We start from the raw sequence: 17,251 nt of genomic DNA, 5'->3' as shown, positions 1-17,251 counted from the left end.
GAATTATTCACACTCTACTATGCTTGGTTTCTTTTCTGCTGATTTGCAGTTTGTGCTGTCCTTTGCCCTAGTCTCTCTGGAAATGCTGCTTCAGTTTACTCGTAGCTGGCACAAATGACTTGCATTTTGAAGCTTGTTTTATGGAATTTTAACAGATCAGCACTTCGAAGCACATTTCACATTCATAAATAAAGTTTCTCTTACATGTCAAAATGAATAACTTTTTTGAGAGTTAATGAATTGCAGGAATTATTTCCCATACTTACCTTGTTTATTGTGTACAGAGTTTGTCTTCGGTGGAAAGCTTTATTAGGAAAAAGGAGAGCATTTCCTCAGAACTAGAGCAACAGAGGCTTTTCATACTCTTATACCAAGTTAACTTCCGAAAGATTTTTAACTCCCTGTTTCCCAAAGTGTACTTGATTTTCGGGATGACCCACAAAAGCCACACTTTTTTATTAGTTCTCAGCGAACTGATAGTATACAAAGTGAAACCCTTTCAAGTTGTCACTATCTCATTATAAAGTTGAATATATAATATGCTGAAGTACTTAAAAGAGTAAGCATAACTTCCAGCATTACAAATTTTTGTGGGATAGAGTTGCCTGATGTATTAATAAAATAATGTAGTTTAAAACAAAAGGAGGCCGGACGTGGTCTCACGCTTGTAATCCCAGCACTTTGGGAGGCCGAGGTGGGCGGATCATCTGAGGTCAGGAGTTCGAGACCATCCTGGCCAACATGGTGAAATCCCGTTTCTACTAAAAATACAAAATTACCTGGGCGTGGTGGCAGGTGCATGTAATCCTGGCTACTCAGGAGGCTGAGGCAGGAGAATCCCTTGAACCTGGAAGGCGGAGGTTGCAGTGAGCCGAGATCGTGCCATTGCACTCCAACCTGGGGAACAAGAGCGAAGCTCCGTCTCAAAAACAAAATAAAACAAAAGGAGAGCAAAGTTTTACTTCACAGTCATGGCTGTCCAGTAGATCACTGCCAGAAATTTTATACGAGACAGATTTAAGGTGGGTTGTTTCCTAATAGTATGATTGGGGGATAAGAAGGGTTTTTTGTTAAATATTATACTTAAGATGTCTCATACATAATATGATGTTCAATAGTTATGTAATGAAACTACTTTTACTACTTTAATTTTCTCCTTCCCTGTGGCCCATCCTGACCAACTTTCCAGGTGGAAATAAATGATAACCAGAGCAAGACAAGTATAAAATAGATTAAGTTTATAAACTGCTGGCAAAGATTCTATATTGCTCACTTCCGCAGTTCTTACAGAAGTAACTGGCTTAAGGTTTTTTTTTTTTTTTTTTTTAATGAAAAATCTATTTTGGGGGTGGGTAGGTGAATGTTGTAAATGTATGCACATATATTGTAGATATCAAGTCAAGATCCGCTTCCCTGAAGCTTCTATTCATGTTTTGGGTAACTCCTCTCTGGAACCATGATAAATAACAAGTTTTATTTTTATTGTTTCAAGTCGTCTTCTTCCCAAAAGATGACCCTATTCCTTGAAAGCTATTCCTTACTCTGGCATTCAAGGTCTGCTATTATCTGGTCTCGGTCTACTTCTAATATTATTTTCTGACACTCTCCTTTTTTTATTTTTTATTTTTTGAGACAGAGTCTCGCTCTGTTGCCCAGGCTGGAGTGCAGTGGCGTGATCTCGGCTCACTGTAAGCTCCGCCTCCCGGGTTCACGCCATTCTCCTGCCTCAGCCTCCTGAGTAACTGGGACTACAGGCACCTGCCACCACGCCAGGCTAATTTTTTTTTGGTATTTTTTGTTAGTAGAGATGGGGTTTCACCGTGTTGGCCAGGATGGTCTCGATCTCCTGACCTCATGATCTGCCCGCCTCGGCCTCCCAAAGTGCTGGGATTATAGGCGTGAGCCACCGTGCCCGGCCTATTTTCTAACACTCTTCTTTACTTTAGTTTTCAAAGCGACTACTAAAATATCTGTGGTCTTACAGGCCTAGGCCTTTCCTAACAAATCTTCCTTTCATCTCCGAGCCCTTCCGTATCCCAGTCTTCAAATGGTTAGAAGATACGGTAACAACAAAACACGGTCTTTTAACTCAGAACTACAATCCACTACCTGGCCCATAGTAAATTCCGGATAAATGACAGCTACTGTTATTCGTATTAAATAAGGGCTAACATTCACTGGGCATTTACTGTGTGCCAGGATCATCTATTTCCTCTTTTAGTATTTTCAGGGCGATTGTTGTTATTGTATTTTTACTGGTAGGTCATGAGGGTATTCAGTAAGGAACTTGCCCAAGGTCATAGGGCCAGGAATCCACAGTCTTCTTTGCCAGGAAGCCTGGAGCTCAACGCCCAAGGTCGCCCACCACGCGGCTGCCCCTGCAGAGCGTCTCCGCGGCTCACGGGCGCTTCCCTCCCGCAAGTTCCCGCAGCCCTGGCCCTGCCTCGCTGACTGCTCTCCGCCTTCCACGGCCGCCATCTGAACCCGGGCTTCAGCTCTATCCCCAGCCTCCTGGGGACTCAGATTCCCTGACCCTGATCCGAACCAGAAACGGAGACAGACCCCTCGGGTGGCCTTCGAGGCAATCTCTGGGCACACTCTGGGTGGCCACCAGCATCTAACAAACGGATGTCTGGACCCTCAGAAAGGGCCAGGGGGTGCGGGGGAAGCGGGGCACACTTTGTGGACGATGCTGGGGCTGGGGCCGGTTGGGCAGGAGATCTGCCCCTGTCTCTCCAGGCACAGGACAGTCCCCTTTCCTCTCTGGGCCAAACTGTAGGGAGTTGGAGCCATCCCTGCGCCCACAGCGTGAGAACGCCCAGGAAGCGCGTTAACGTCATCGCGCCCGGCCCAACGCAGCCAGGGAAGCCGCGACGGCGCCATCGCACCTTGGAGGCGGCCACTGCGCCTGCGCGATCCGCGGCGCCTGCGCACAGCCTGATGCCCGCGGTTTCTTCGCAGGCGAGGAGAACGGACGTTGCTGACGGGGCTGCCTGGACGACGGTTGACGGAGGCGAGGGACACTGAGGGCGAAAGTTGTGCGTCGTGTTGGCAGGAGGGTCTAGAGGAGAAAGACTGTGTGTTGATTCCAAACCGCCCCCACTGCGTGGGCGGGTCAGGAGAGGCCTTTGGAAGAGCGTCTGAGCTTGACTGAGGCCTCTTCTCTCGCGCCCCCGTCGGGAGCCAAAACAGGCCGCCATTTGAGGCCGTGGCTGGTGTGGCTGTTGTGGGTGGTGGTGGTGTGTGTATGCAGATGGAGCACACTTTTTGCACACGAATGCCCCCAACCCCGTTGCTGACGACACTGAGGTCCATTCGGAAGCTGGGGTTGCGGGTAGAGGAAGGTCCCCGCCCTCGGGATAAATGGTCCCGCGGGGAGAATGTGACACTTAGAAACTTTGTTGTTGTTGTTGTTGATTCTGTTTGCTTGATCCTAAGAAACATAATAGCCCTCATAAGCCCCTCTAAATATAGGATGTGAGTTGCCCTGGAAGAGAAAGTGGCAGAATCTCTGTTGTGGCTCCTAGGATGGCACCAAGAATATTTTCCCTTCCTTCCCCTTCCGTTCCCTCCCTCCCTCCCTCCATTCCTCCCTCCCTCCATTTTTTTCCTAGACGGAGTCTCGCTCTGTCGCCCAGGCTGGAGTGCAGTGGCGCGATCTCGGCTGACTGCAAGCTCCGCTTCCCGGGTTCACGCCATTCTCCTGCCTCAGCCTCCCGAGTAGCTGGGACTACAGGCGCCCGCCACCTCGCCCGGCTAGTTTTTTGTGTTTTTTGGTAGAGACAGGGTTTCACCATGTTAGCCAGGATGGTCTTAATCTCCTGACCTCGTGATCCGCCCGTCTCGGCCTCGCAAAGTGCTGGGATTACAGGCGTGAGCCTCCGCACCCGGCCTGTTTCCCAAGTTTTATTTTTACCAACGATATTTGAAAATTAGCACCTTGGCCTGACTTGCATTATTGCTTAGTTGTGTATGTGTCCGTCTCTCTGTCTCATTAGGTCGTGAATTTAGAACAGGAGTTACCTCTTCATGCAGTGGGCAAGTGTTTGTTGAATTAGATTGGGGTTGAAATGTGTTGGGGGCTAAACATGCAAAATTACAGGAGAAATTCTATTGTAAAAGAAGAAAACTAAGGAAAAACTTGTTTCACTTGTTGAAGTTGTGGAAATGGAGTGGAAACTTGTCATTACACTTATTCTGGATATGAAGGGAGGATTTAGTCTTTCTTCTTTTCTTTTTTCGAAATGGAGTCTGGCCCTCGTTGCACAGGCTGGAGTGCAGTGGTACAGTCTTGGCTCTCTGCAACTTCAGCCTCTTGGGCTCAAGCGATTCTCCTGTCTCAGCCTCCTGAGTAGCTGGGATTACAGGCACCCGCCACCACTCCCAGCTAATTTTGTATTTTTAGTAGAGATGGGCTTTCTCCATGTTGGCCAGGCTGGTCTTGAACTCCTGACCTCAGAAAGACTTAGTCTTTGGTGTTATATAATCCAGGAGTTTCAAACTGATGCAAAGGCAGATGACCTGCACAATGCCTTAAAGTAGGGCATGGAGAAAGTTCCCAGTGGCTAAATACTGTGTTTCCTCCCTGGCGCTGGAAGCATGTATGTTTGCCAACGCTGTGGTCCATTGTCTTTTTTTTTTTTTTTTTTTTTGAGACGGAGTCTCGCTCTGTCACCCAGGCTGGAGTGCTGTGGCCGGATCTCAGCTCACTGCAAGCTCTGCCTCCCGGGTTTAAGCCATTCTCCTGCCTCAGCCTCCCGAGTAGCTGGGACTACAGGCGCCCACCACCTCGCCCGACTAGTTTTTTGTATTTTTAGTAGAGACGGGGTTTCACCATGTTAGCCAGGATGGTCTCGATCTCCTGACCTCGTGATCCACCCGTCTCGGCCTCCCAAAGTGCTGGGATTACAGGCTTGAGCCACCGCGCCCGGCCCCATTGTCTTCTTTATAGATCAGGGTCAGAATTCTCTTTGTGGGCGTTGGATTCTGAAATAAATTACATACACTGTGTGAAAAAATGCACATATGTTTAGGAAGCAAGGTTACAGTTGCCCTAGTCGTAACTTAATTGGAACAGAGTTGGAAAAGTGGATTATGTTGTAAACTCTTAGAAAGCAAAGGACTCCCTAAAGTGTTTACATGATCAGGTTTGAAAGTAGTTTAAAACCATAATTTCAGTAATCACTGGGCTGAGGATTTGGTTTTGTAGTTGAGACAATATGAGTTATAAGTTTCTTTCTTTGTAGGTCTGGTGGGACAGTGTCATAAATTTGGAATGCTGAAGAGAAAATTATAGATTTTGATATTGAAGGAAATGAAGCGAAGCCTAAATGAAAATTCAGCTCGAAGTACAGCAGGTATTGAACAACTTTTTATTTTTAAATTTTCTATATTTTCTATATAGCATATAAAGCTTGTATAGTTTATAGATATAACATTGGAAATAAATTTAAAATAGATTGAACAGTTAATCTAGCCTCTTTTCAGGTCCAAGGAAGTAAAATAACTTACTCAAGACAAAACGTTTAGTGGTAGAGGTGGGAGTAAGATCAAACTTTCTTAGATTTATTTTGATGTTCTTTCTACAAATTTGATGTGCTTGAGTTATTCTGTGCTTTACAACTGAAAACAAAGAAATAGATCTATTTTTGTTTGTATTTGTGACTGACTTGTTAAAAAATATTTCCAGAAGCACTTCTGTCTTTCTAATAGCTTCTCCTATCATTTTTGCTTTCCCGATTTATTAGTATAAAGACAGAGGGCAAGGATGATGAGAACAAGGGGAATGATGATGCATAATGAAGATAATAGTAACTATTATTTATGGTGGATTAACTGTATTCAAGACATTGATTATATATATTAATTTATTTAATCTTTACACCAGTACTCTGAGATAGGTTATTATAATCATTTCTGTTCTTCAGATGAGAAAACCAAGGCTAAAAGAGGTTAAATAAGTAATCCATGAAGTAGCAGAATCAGAATTTGAACCTAGGAATCTGGCCCTTAGTCCCTGCTCTTAATCATTATGCTATCAGTGTATGTCATATTGGCACAAAGAGTTTAGGGAAATTGCTCAAGATCATACTCTGAAGTTGTAATGCAAACCTACTTCGAAGTCATAATTCAGACCCAGGTGGTCTGATTCCAGAGTCCACATAATTCTCCCAGCCTTTAATCAGAGAGTTTTCACAGAGTGTGTGTTTGCCTGTAGAACAATTAATGATGACCAGTTAGAGAATGGTACAGTGGCAAGAGATCTGAACTGATATTTAGGAATCTTGGGTCCTATCGGGATTCTTCCACTGACTTGCTCTATAGCAATGCACAAGCTATTTGAATTTCTTTTCCCTTCGAGTTCCCTAAGTTTTAAAGTTTATATTTTGTGACTTTTGGCCTGAATTGAGATCCTAGATCCACCATCTGGAGGAATTAGTAGTAGTATTTATTCTCATTTGGACTGGATATTATTACTCTCTAAGGCATTCTCAAAATGATTGACAAAATATATAATTACAGACACCTGGGGTGCTTGTTAAAATTGCAGAGTTTTGAGTTCCAGGCTAGATCTATTGAAATAAAGTCTATGAGAGTGGAGTCTAGGAACGTGCACATTAAGCAGAATTCCAGATAAATCTTAATCCAATGAAACTTTGAGAACCAAGGCCCAAAAGGGCGTGCTACTATTGTCCAAAGCATGGTTCAGAGTTTGGTTCTTCCTCACCTCTGTTGTACTCTAAAGGTCCCCTGCAGTTGATACGGAACAGGCAAGCACAGGAGGGGGATAAGGAAAAAAAAAAGTGGATTTGGAAAGATTGGGGGATGAGGGAGGAGATGGGAATTACTTCCATATGAGAAGAATTAAAACTGTTAGGGTAGAATAAGAAAAAGTTTTTGAAGAAACAAATTAGGCTATTCAGGATCTTAAAAAGAATGGAAAAGTCAATCCAAGGTTATAGAAATCTATAAGTATATTAGCATATAGAAGTAGATACATTTAAAGTGTGTATTATTATATACTAGTAATTATTTTACAACTAGATCTGCTTATTTGTCTATTATGTACTAATTTATTGGTACATTCAATTTAGGCTGTTTGCCTGTTCCATTGTTCAATCAGAAAAAGAGGAACAGACAGCCATTAACTTCTAATCCACTTAAAGATGATCCAGGTATCAGTACTCCTTCTGACAATTACGATTTTCCTCCTCTACCTACAGGTAAGAAAATTAATAAGGTAAAATTTTTCAGGAAATATAAACTAGGATTATAGAAAATTGTAATTTATCTCTGAACCAGTTAGCTGAGGTTTGGTGGGTGCTGGGAGGTCTTAATGGTTGTTGTTGACTTTTTACTTTCCTTTGCAAGAGGAATGGGCAGGCAGACATTCTGAAATATATGTGGTACATGCTGGTTATATACATTTACATTTTGGGGGCACATTTTAAAAATCATTAATAGGATCTTATATAGCTAGAATTTAAAAATATCTCTTACATGGCAATACTTGTATTGTTAATTTAATCCAGTGTGCTCCCGTAGACTTTAATATACTTCTAAATCTGTAATTATTTTGTTTAAAGAAAACAAAATATATAAAAGATATATTTGAAGAATTTTAGGTATGAAGTTCATATGTTTCCAATTTTTGTGTATAAAAATGATAAATTCACATGGATATGCACAACTGGGCATTTATCTGGTCATACTCCACCATTTAAAAAATATTTCATAATTTATAATATTTTTATAAGTAGCATGAATGTTGACCTTGAAAACCTGAGCTATTCCATAAGCAAATGTGTGTCCTCCTGAAGTACTTCAAGGCTCTGACCAGGGTTACCATTTGTCAGAAATAGTAATTTTCCTATGTTGTGTAAGAGATAGGGCCTCATCAGTGTTTTTTTAAAAACTTTTGTCTTGATTCATTAGTCGGTCTGGGATATAATCGATCTTTGAAAAAAGAAAGAAGACAATAGAGTAGAGTAGAATAGAAAATAACAGCCATGCACTGCATAACAATGTTTTGGTCAGTCACACCACCTGTGTGATGGTGGTGCCACTACAAATATAATGGAGCTGAAACATTTCTATTTCCTAGTGACATAACGTAGTAGCTGTCATAATGTCATAGCACAGTTTTTTTTTATAAATATAATTTATAAAATTGGCTACGGTAGGCTACAATATAATATATATATAGTAGCCTAAATGTATGGTTTGTTTAGTCTACAGTAGTGTACAGTAATGTCCTTCATATTCACTCACCACTTAATCACTAACTCACCCAGAGCAACTTTCAGTCCTGCAAGCTCCATTTATGGTAAGTGCCCTCTTAGGTGTATTGGTTTTTATCTTTTATATTTTTACTGTACCTTTTCTATGTTTAGATATGTTTAGATACATAAATACTATTATGTTACAATTGCCTATGGCATTGAGTACAGTAACATGTTGCACAAGTTTGTAGCCTAGGAGCAATAGGCTGTAACATGTAGCCTAGGTGTGTAGCAAGCTGTACTCTCCAGCTTTGTGTAAGTACACTCTATGATGTTTGCACAACAAAATCACCTCACAACGCATTTCTTAGAATGTATCCCTGTCATTAAGTGACACATGACTGTGTCAGAGTGTATCACACATATTAAGGATAAGATTTGATGGTGAAGTTTTATATTCTTTTTCCTCCTTTCTCTATCTCTCTGTTTGTCTGTATCTCACACGTATGCCATGCATATACATGTTCTGAGTTACAATGTATTTCTTTCTGTGGGTGGGATTTAAAAAGTTCAATAAACATTGGATTAGATGAAATTCATGTTACAAAGTTAAAGATACTATACTAGAACTGATTGTAGAAAAGATACAGATTAAATTATCTTTGCTTAAAATACAATGAATAAGACAGACATCTATAAAAATTAATAAAGCAGGCTGTGACAGGTTTTCCAACAAAGTATTGTCAAAGAAGTCCATATATTCAAGTTGTTTTCTTCTTCAAGTTTTTAAACCCCCAAAATTAAATAAGTGTGAAGTTATCATTTTGAAAAATACTACCTATCTTACTTTTATCTATGTTACTTATATCTTTTGAGATTGGGCCTGGGAAGCTATGAATGCAGAGTTGGCTCCTGTAATGAAAACAGTGGACACTGGGTATGTGGAGAAAAACAAACCATTGGATGTGTGTCTGTTACTGACTGATGTTATTCTTCTATGTATATCTTAATTCCTCAATTTGAAAGCAAACTATTAATATTTAACAAGACATATTCCCTTGAAAGGCAAATACCACATTCAGTTTCTCGTCCTCTGAGAAGTCAAGATTCTATCTTTAACTCTATTCAATCAAATACTGAAAGAAGCCAGGGTGGTTGGAGGTGAGTCTACTTAAAATTTTCTTCTTCTTCTATTCCTTCTCATTTTCCTGTCGTCGTCTTCATCCTTCCCTCCTCCTTCACTTCTTCTTTGTTTCTCAGACAGAATTACATTTAGGAAATTTCTATAAATAATAACTATGGCAGTATTAGTTATGTTTTATGAAAGAACTTAGAACATGCATGTAAAACTTAAAAAATATGAAAATTTCACAGTGATTATGCTTCAAAAGATTCTCAATGTGATAATGAAATTTCTGATAATATTCATTGCTATGAATTTATGATTTTGCTTATGGGTTATTAATGATTTCATTGACAATAGATAGACAGGAATCATATCTTAGTATTGGTTATATTTAGGAATTGAGAACCAATTAGAGTGCTCAGTCTTATCCTGTAAGACAGTCAGCTTCAAGGTAAACAGAATGGAAGGAGAAGGAAAAATGGAGGCTGAGATGCGTATGCATCTGCAATAGTAGGGGCTCAAGAAATGACGAAGATAGAAAGATGCTGAGGGTTCTTGCCATAAGGACCAAAGTTTAATGTTTAAATAGTATGAAAAAATTGATAGAAAAAGAACATGGATTTTTCTTGGTTGTATTTTAGTAGCCTTGGATAAATGGCAATATTGAAGGAAATAATTTTGGAAATAAAGTGCTGGGAAAACAACACCAAATCAGTCACTGTTAAGGGCTTTGATATGTTATTTCAATAATCCTTACAACAACCTTATGAAGTTAATACTATTCTCATTTTTATTATATAAAGATACCGTATTTTTTTAAAAGGGGAAGCTTTTTATATAGTTGTTAATAAATACATTGAAATAATGTCTTTATTTAAAAATTAGTTTTGATTTTATTATTCATGCTAGTTTCCCCAGGACCAGTCCATTAGTTTCTTCATAACAAGGCCTTAAAACTAGGCCTGTTCATGGTTTGGGATGGTTCTTAGAGACATTGTTCCAACTGCAGGTGCTAGAAGAAAATCCATTCTGACAAGCACTAGACAGAGAATTAGGTAACAGATTGTAATCTGGACAGGCAGCCAGTATTGGATATTACGATTTGAATTAATACATGATCTGTCAGACTGTTGGGATACAACAGGAAATCCAGGAGTAGAGAACATTTAAAAATCCATGCAGGCAGTTGGTAATCTGCTGAAGGTTTTTTGAACCGGTTAAAGGTCTAATCCTCAGGTTTAGAGTCCAGGTAGAGTTGCCAGATTTAGCAAATAAAAATAAAGGATGCCCAGTTAAATCTGAATTTCAGGTAATCAGGAATTTTTTAGTATGTGTCACAGCCAATATTTGGGACATACTTATACCAAAAATTTGTTACTTATTTGAAATTCAGGTTTAACTGGCCATCCTATGTTGTTTCTGGCAGCCTAGTCTAGACTTTCTTGGGACATGGAGTTTTCAAGAGCAAAGTACACTCCTATTCTTATAGATACTGTGTTATTAGACACATTATCAATATATATTTCATTCACCAGAATTAGGATATGGACAATTAGTAAGATTAGTAAGGATAAGTTTCTTTGCTAAAGCTCTTACAATTGGCTTTAGACTCTGAGGAGACATTGAGCTTGTACTTACTTAGTAGTTAAGACATCTCAGTTGAGAGATTGAGGTGATATGAGGACTTTTAACATTTTTAATCTTTTTTTTTGAGACTGGACCTTGCCATGTTGCCCAGGCTGGAGTGCAATGGCATGATCATAGCTCATTGCAACCTTGAACTCCTGGGCTTAAACAATCTTCCCACCTCAGCCTCCTGAGTAGCTGGGACTGACTATAGGTTTGCACCACCATGCCTGGCTAATTTTTAAATTTTTAGTAGAAACGAGGTCTTGCTATGTTGCCTAGGCTGGTCGTGAACTCCTGGGCTCAAGCTATTCCCTCACCTCAGCCTCCCAAAGTGCTGGGATTACAGGCATACACTATTATACTCGGTGAGATGAAGGCTTTAGAAACTGAGAACTGAACACAACCTGGCAAACGAGTTCAGGTAAATGCATAAATTTTAACAGAAGATAAGGATTTTTTTTTCTAAAATAACTTACTATTCTCATTATGAAAATAATAGAATAATTCTAGAAAAAAGGAAAAAGAAAATTATTCATAGTTGCACTGATCCAGAGTTAACCATTAATTTATTTTTGAACAGAAAAAACCAAACCATTTCACCTTTTTTGAGTCTTATGTCTTTATCCATGGGAAAGAAGTTGAACTAGATGATATCTGAGGTTCCTTCAGTACTCAATATATATTGTACATAAAACATACAGTTCTGATGTATTTATGTAACTTTGTGCTGTCTTGTCTATCACTACCACGAAAACCCTTGATTAAGGATTTTACAAATATATGAATTTATCTAACATGCTTGTGTGTGGAATACTTAGAATGCCTATTGCTCTGATACACCCAGAATTGTTTTCCTATTACACATCATGTCTTTCAACCATTCTTGTTACACAGATCTATTGTAAAAGTTTAATGATCTAAAATAGTATATAACTTAAGTCAGTAATTCATAAAAGGAGGTGGCAGGCCCCCAATATCCATGTAACTAAATTTTTAAACTTTTAGGTCTCCTTCAACTTGCTCAGGATGGCCAAAGGTATGAGGAATATTTTCTTTTGGACTCTGTTTGCGTCTGGAACACTCTCTTGACAATCTCATCCTTGCTACAGTTCTGACTGCAGTTGAATATTGTATTTCTATTGTTATCTTAAATTTTAATTAGGGCTGGATGCGGTGGCTCACACCTGTAATCCCAGCAATTTGGGAGTCAGAGGCGGACGGATCACTTGAGGTCGGGAGTTTGAGACCAGCCTGGCCAACGGGTGAAACCCCGTCTCTACCAAAAAGATGCAAAAATTAGCCAGGTGTGGTGGCACATGCCTGTAATCCCAGCTACTTGGGAGGCTGAGGCAGGAGAATCGCTGGAACCTGGGAGGCAGAGTTTGCAGTGAGCTGGGATCCTGCCACTGCCCTCCAGCCTGGGTGACAAAGTGAGAACCTGTTTCAAAAAAAGTGTTTTTTTTTTTTTTTTTTAAATTTATATATATATTTAGGGTGTACAACCTGATATTTTAATGTGCATATACATAGTGACCTGATTTCAGTCAGGCTAATTAATATATCCATCTCTTCACATAATTACCATCTTTTTCTTGTATGAGAACACTTAAGATCTACCTTCTAAACGATTTTCATCTGTATAACACAGTATTATTAACTATAGTCCTCGTGCTCTACATTAGATCTCTAGAATTTACTCATTCTACGTAACTGAAACTTTGTACCCTTTGACTGATATCACCTTATTTCTCCCGCCTCTTCACCCCGGTAACCACTATTCTACTCTGTGCTTCTATGAGTTTGATTTGTAAAGATCCCACATATAAGTAAGCACATATAGTATTTTTCTTTCTGTGTCTGACTTATTTCACTTAGCATAACATCCTCTAGGTTCATCCATGTTGTCACAAATGGCAGGATTTACTTCTTTTTAATGTCTGAATAGTATTCCGTTATCTCTTTATGATACATTTTTTAGTCCATTTATCTGTCACTTACATTGTTTACATATCTTGGAATTTTTTTTTTTTTGGGCGAAGTTTTGCTCTTGTTGCCCAGGCAATGGCAACAAGACAATGTGAGTGCAATGGTGTGGTCTTGGCTCACTGAAACCTCCGCCTCCTGGGATCAAGTGATTCTTCTGCCTCAGCCTCTCGAGTAGCTGGGATTATATGCATGTGCCACTATGCCTGGCTAATTTTGTATTTTAGTAGAGATGGGGTTTCACCATGTTGGCCAGGCTGGTCTTGAACTCCTGACCTCATGTGATCCACCTGCTTCGGCCTCCCAAAGTGCTAGGATTACAGGTGTGAGCCACCGTGCCTGGCCCTCTTGGCTATTATGAATAATACTGCAATGAATCTGGAAATGGAGATATCTCTTTGAGATACTAATTTCATTTCCTTTGGATGTATCTCCAGAAGTGGGATTGTTAGATTATATAGTAGTTCTGTTTTTAATTTTTTTGAGGAACTTCCATACTGTTTTTCATAATGGCTCTACCAAGTTTCATTTCCACCAAGAGTGTACAAGGATTGCCTTTTATCTGCACCCTCGCCAACACTTGTTATCTTTTGAATTTTTGATGACAGCTGTCCTAACAAGTGTGAATTGATAATATATCATTGTAGTTTTGATTTGCATTTTCCTGATGATTAGTGATATTGAGCACCTTTTTATATACCTATTGGCCATCTGTGTGTCTTCTTTAGAAAAATGTCTATTTAGGTTCTTTGCCCATCTTTAAATTGTGTTGTTTTTTTGTTACTGAGTTCTGTGAATTCCTTAAATATTTTGGATGTTAACTACTTATCAGTTATATAGTTTGCCAACATTTCCTCCTGTGCTATAGGTTGCTTTTTCACTCTGTTGATTATTTCCTTTACTGTGCAGAAGCTTTTTAGTTTGATATAGTTCTCAAATATTTATTTTTGCTTTTGTTGACTGTGCTTTTGGTGTCATATTAAAAGAAGTCATTTGCAAGACCAATGTCAAGGAGTTTGTTCCCTACATTTTTTTCTAAGAGTTTTATGGTTTCGGTTCCTACTTGGTTTAAGTCTTTAATCCATGGTTGAGTTGATTTTTGTATACGGTGTAAGGTAAGGGTTCAGTTCCATTCTTCTGCATCTGGATATCCAGTTTTTCCAATACTGTTTATGGCAGAGACTTTTATCCCATTGTGTGTTCGTCTCACTTTTGTTGAAAATCAATTAAATGTAAATGTATGGGTTTATTTCTGGACTCTCTACTCTGTTCTGTTGGTCTGTGTGCCTGTTTTAATACCAGTACCACACTGTTTTGATTACTATAGCTTTTCGGTATAACTTGAAATCAGAAAGTGTGATGGATGCAGCTTTGTTCTTTCTCAAGATTGTTTTGGCTATTCAGAGTCTTTTGTGGGTCCATATGAATTTTAGGATTGTTTTTTCTATTTCTGTGGAAAATATCGTTGAAATTTTGATAGGGATTGTATTGAGTCTGTAGATCACTTTGGGTAGTTTAGACATTTAACAGTATTAATTCTTCAATTCCATGACACAGGATTTTTCATTTATTTTGTCTTCAGTGTTTTTTGTTTTTTTTTTAATCAGTGTTTTATACTTTTTAGTGTACAGACGTTTTTCCACCTTGGTTATATGTTCCTAAGTATTTTATTCTTTTTGGTGTTATTGTAAATGGGATCATTCTCTTGGTTTCCTTTTGGGATATCTATTGTTGGTGTAAAGAAATGCTCCTGATTTTTGTATGTTGATTTCGTATCCTGAAACTTTACTGAATTCATTTTTTAGTTCTAACAGTTTTTTAATGGAGTTTTTAGGGTTTTCTACATACAGGATCGTGTCATCTGCAAACAGAGACATTTACTTCATCCTTTCCAATTTGCACTCCTTTTATTTCCTTTTCTTGGCTAATTGATTGGCTAGGACTTCCAAGACTAGTTGAGTATTCCTTATCTGAAATATTTGGGATCAGAAATGTTTCAGATTTTTTTGGGGTTTGGAATATTTGCAGAATACCTACCAGTTGAGTATCCTAAATCTGAAAATTCAAACTCTGAAATGCTTTAATGATCATTTCCATTGAGCATCTTGTTGTTGCTTAAAAAGTTTCAAATTTTGGAGCATTTCGAGTTTTGGATTTTCAGATTTAGAATGCCCAGCCTGTAACTATGTTTGAATAGAAGTGGTAAGAGTGGGCATCCTTGCCTTGTACTGGATCTTTAAAAAAACCTTTCAGTTTCCCCCATTGTGATGTTAGCTGTGGGAATTTTGCAGATGACCTTTATTGTGTTGGAGTATGTTCCTTCTATACCTATTTTTTTTAGAGTAAACTGAATGGATGTTGAACTTTGTCAGATGCTTTTTCTGCATCTATTTTTATCTTTAATTCTGCTACTGTGGTATATAACATTGATTGATTTGCGTATGTTAAAGCAACCTTGCATCCCAAAAATAAATCCCAGTTGGTCATGGTGTATAATTTTTTAAAAAAAGATTTCAACTTTCACTTTAAATATAAGGGGTACATAGGATTTGTTACATGGGAATATTGTGTGATGCTAAGGTTTGAAGTATGGATCCTATCACCTCACCCATGTAGTGAGCAGAGTTCTTGATAGGTGATTTTTTGATGTGCTGTTGAATTTGCCTTGCTAGTATTTTATTGAGGATTTTTGCATCTATGTTCTTTAGTGATACTGGCCTGCAGTTTTCTAGCAGTGTCTTTGTTTGATTTTGATATGAGCGATGCTAGTCTCATAAAATGAATTTGGAAGTATTCTCTCTTGTTTTATGAAAGAATTTAAGAAGATTGGTATTAATTTCTCTTTGAATGTTTAATAGAATTCACTGTGAAGTCATCCGGTCCTGGGTTTTTCTTTGCTGAGAGGTTTTTGATTACTTCTTTAATCTCCTTATTATTGGTCTGTTTTGGCTTTCTACCTCTTCTTGATTCAATCTTGGCAAGTTGCTTATTTCTAGGTATTTATCCATTTCTTCTGTGTTACCCAATTTATTGTCATATAATGTTCATAATAGTCCCTTATTATCTTTTTTATTTCTGAGAAATCCATTTTGTGTCTCCTCGTTCATTTATTTAAATCTTTTCTTTTTTTAGTCTATGTAAGGGGCGGTCGACTTTATCTGTTCAAAAAAATAAGCTCTTAGTTTTTCTTTTTCTTTCTTTCTTTTTTTCTTTTTGAGATGGAGTCTCATTCTGTTGCCAGGCTGGAGTGCAGTGGCACGATCTCGGCTCACTGCAACCTCCGCCTACCGGGTTCAGGCAATTCTCCTGTCTCAGCCTCCTGAGTAGCTGGGACTACAGGCCTGCGCCACCATGCCCAGCTAATTTTTATATTTTTAGTAGAGATGGGGTTTCACCATGTTGGCCAGGATGGTCTCGATCTCTTGGCCTTGTGATCCGCCTGCCTCAGCCTCCCAAAGTGCTGGGATTACAGGTGTGAGCCACCTCGCCCGGTCCCAGTTTTGCTTTTTTTTTTTTTATTCTCTATTTTATTTATTTCTACTCTAGTCTTATTGTTTCCTTTATATGCTTATTTTAGGCTTAGTTTGTTATTCTTTTTCGAAGTCCTTTAAGTGTGAAGTTAGGATGCTTATTTGAGATCTTTTTATTTCCACTTACACATTTATTGCTATAAACTGCCCTTAGTACTGCTTTTGCTTTCCCATAAGTTTTGGTATGTCATGCTTTGTTTCTGTCTCAAGATAATTTTAAAATTTCCTTTTTAAAGTCCCTCTTTGATCAATGGTTGTTCAAGAGTGTGTTGTTGTACTTGTGAATTTTTCCATTTTCTTTTCTTTTTAAATTGAGATGGAGTCTCGCTCTGTCGCCGAGGCTGGAGTTCAGTGGCGTGATCTTGGCTCACTGCAATCTCCGCCTTCTGGGTTCAAGTGATTTTCCTGCCTCAGCCTCCCAAGTAGCTGGGACTACAGGTGCTTGCCTCCACACCCAGCTAATTTTTGTATTTTTAGTAGAGATGGGATTTCACTGTGTTAGCCAGGATGGTCTCGATCTCTTGGCCTTGTGATCTGTCTGCCTTGGCCTCCCAAAGTGCTGGGATTACAGGCGTAAGCCACCAAGCCCGGCTAGTTTTTCCATTTTCTAGCACTTATTGATTTCTAGTTTTATACCATTATGGTCAGAAAAGATACTCAGTATGATTTTGATCTTCTTAAATGTGTTAAGTCTGATTTTGTGAGCTAACATGTGAGTTATCCTTGAGAAAGTTCCATCTGTGCTTGAGAAGAATGTGTAG

The 17,251-nt window shown here is 39.0% G+C and overlaps 2 protein-coding genes across 9 annotated transcripts in view; one reads left to right on the top strand and one right to left on the bottom strand.

Annotated features, from left to right (window-relative positions):
- Positions 1-383, bottom strand: part of ASPA (aspartoacylase) — a 40,595-nt gene extending 40,212 nt beyond the window's left edge. Inside the window, exon 1 of the mRNA XM_003912098.5 lies at positions 267-383. The gene's annotated coding sequence lies outside the window, so the exon portion shown is untranslated. The remainder of the gene's footprint in view (positions 1-266) is intronic.
- The window catches only part of SPATA22 (spermatogenesis associated 22), a 68,967-nt gene that overhangs the window by 40,263 nt on the left and 11,453 nt on the right, over positions 1-17,251 (top strand). For 2 of the 8 annotated variants that reach the window (XM_017950261.3, XM_017950260.3), the window contains exons 2-5: positions 5,247-5,357; positions 7,095-7,223; positions 9,099-9,159; positions 9,288-9,383. In XM_017950261.3, coding sequence (XP_017805750.2) covers positions 5,315-5,357; positions 7,095-7,223; positions 9,099-9,159; positions 9,288-9,383 — 329 coding nt within the window. In that variant the 5' untranslated portion in view covers positions 5,247-5,314. Of the gene's footprint in view, positions 1-1,978; positions 3,039-3,200; positions 3,478-3,882; positions 4,039-4,965; positions 5,148-5,246; positions 5,358-7,094; positions 7,224-9,098; positions 9,160-9,287; positions 9,384-17,251 lie in introns of those variants that run through there. The other 6 variants (XM_003912092.5, XM_017950256.3, XM_017950258.3 and 3 more) reach the window with 6 other exon arrangements.

Source organism: Papio anubis, chromosome 17 (assembly GCF_008728515.1).
Source record: "Papio anubis isolate 15944 chromosome 17, Panubis1.0, whole genome shotgun sequence".
Lineage (NCBI taxonomy): Eukaryota > Metazoa > Chordata > Mammalia > Primates > Cercopithecidae > Papio > Papio anubis.
The sequence above is the reverse complement of the archived record's forward strand: the minus strand, read 5'-3'. Positions and strand labels throughout refer to the sequence as shown.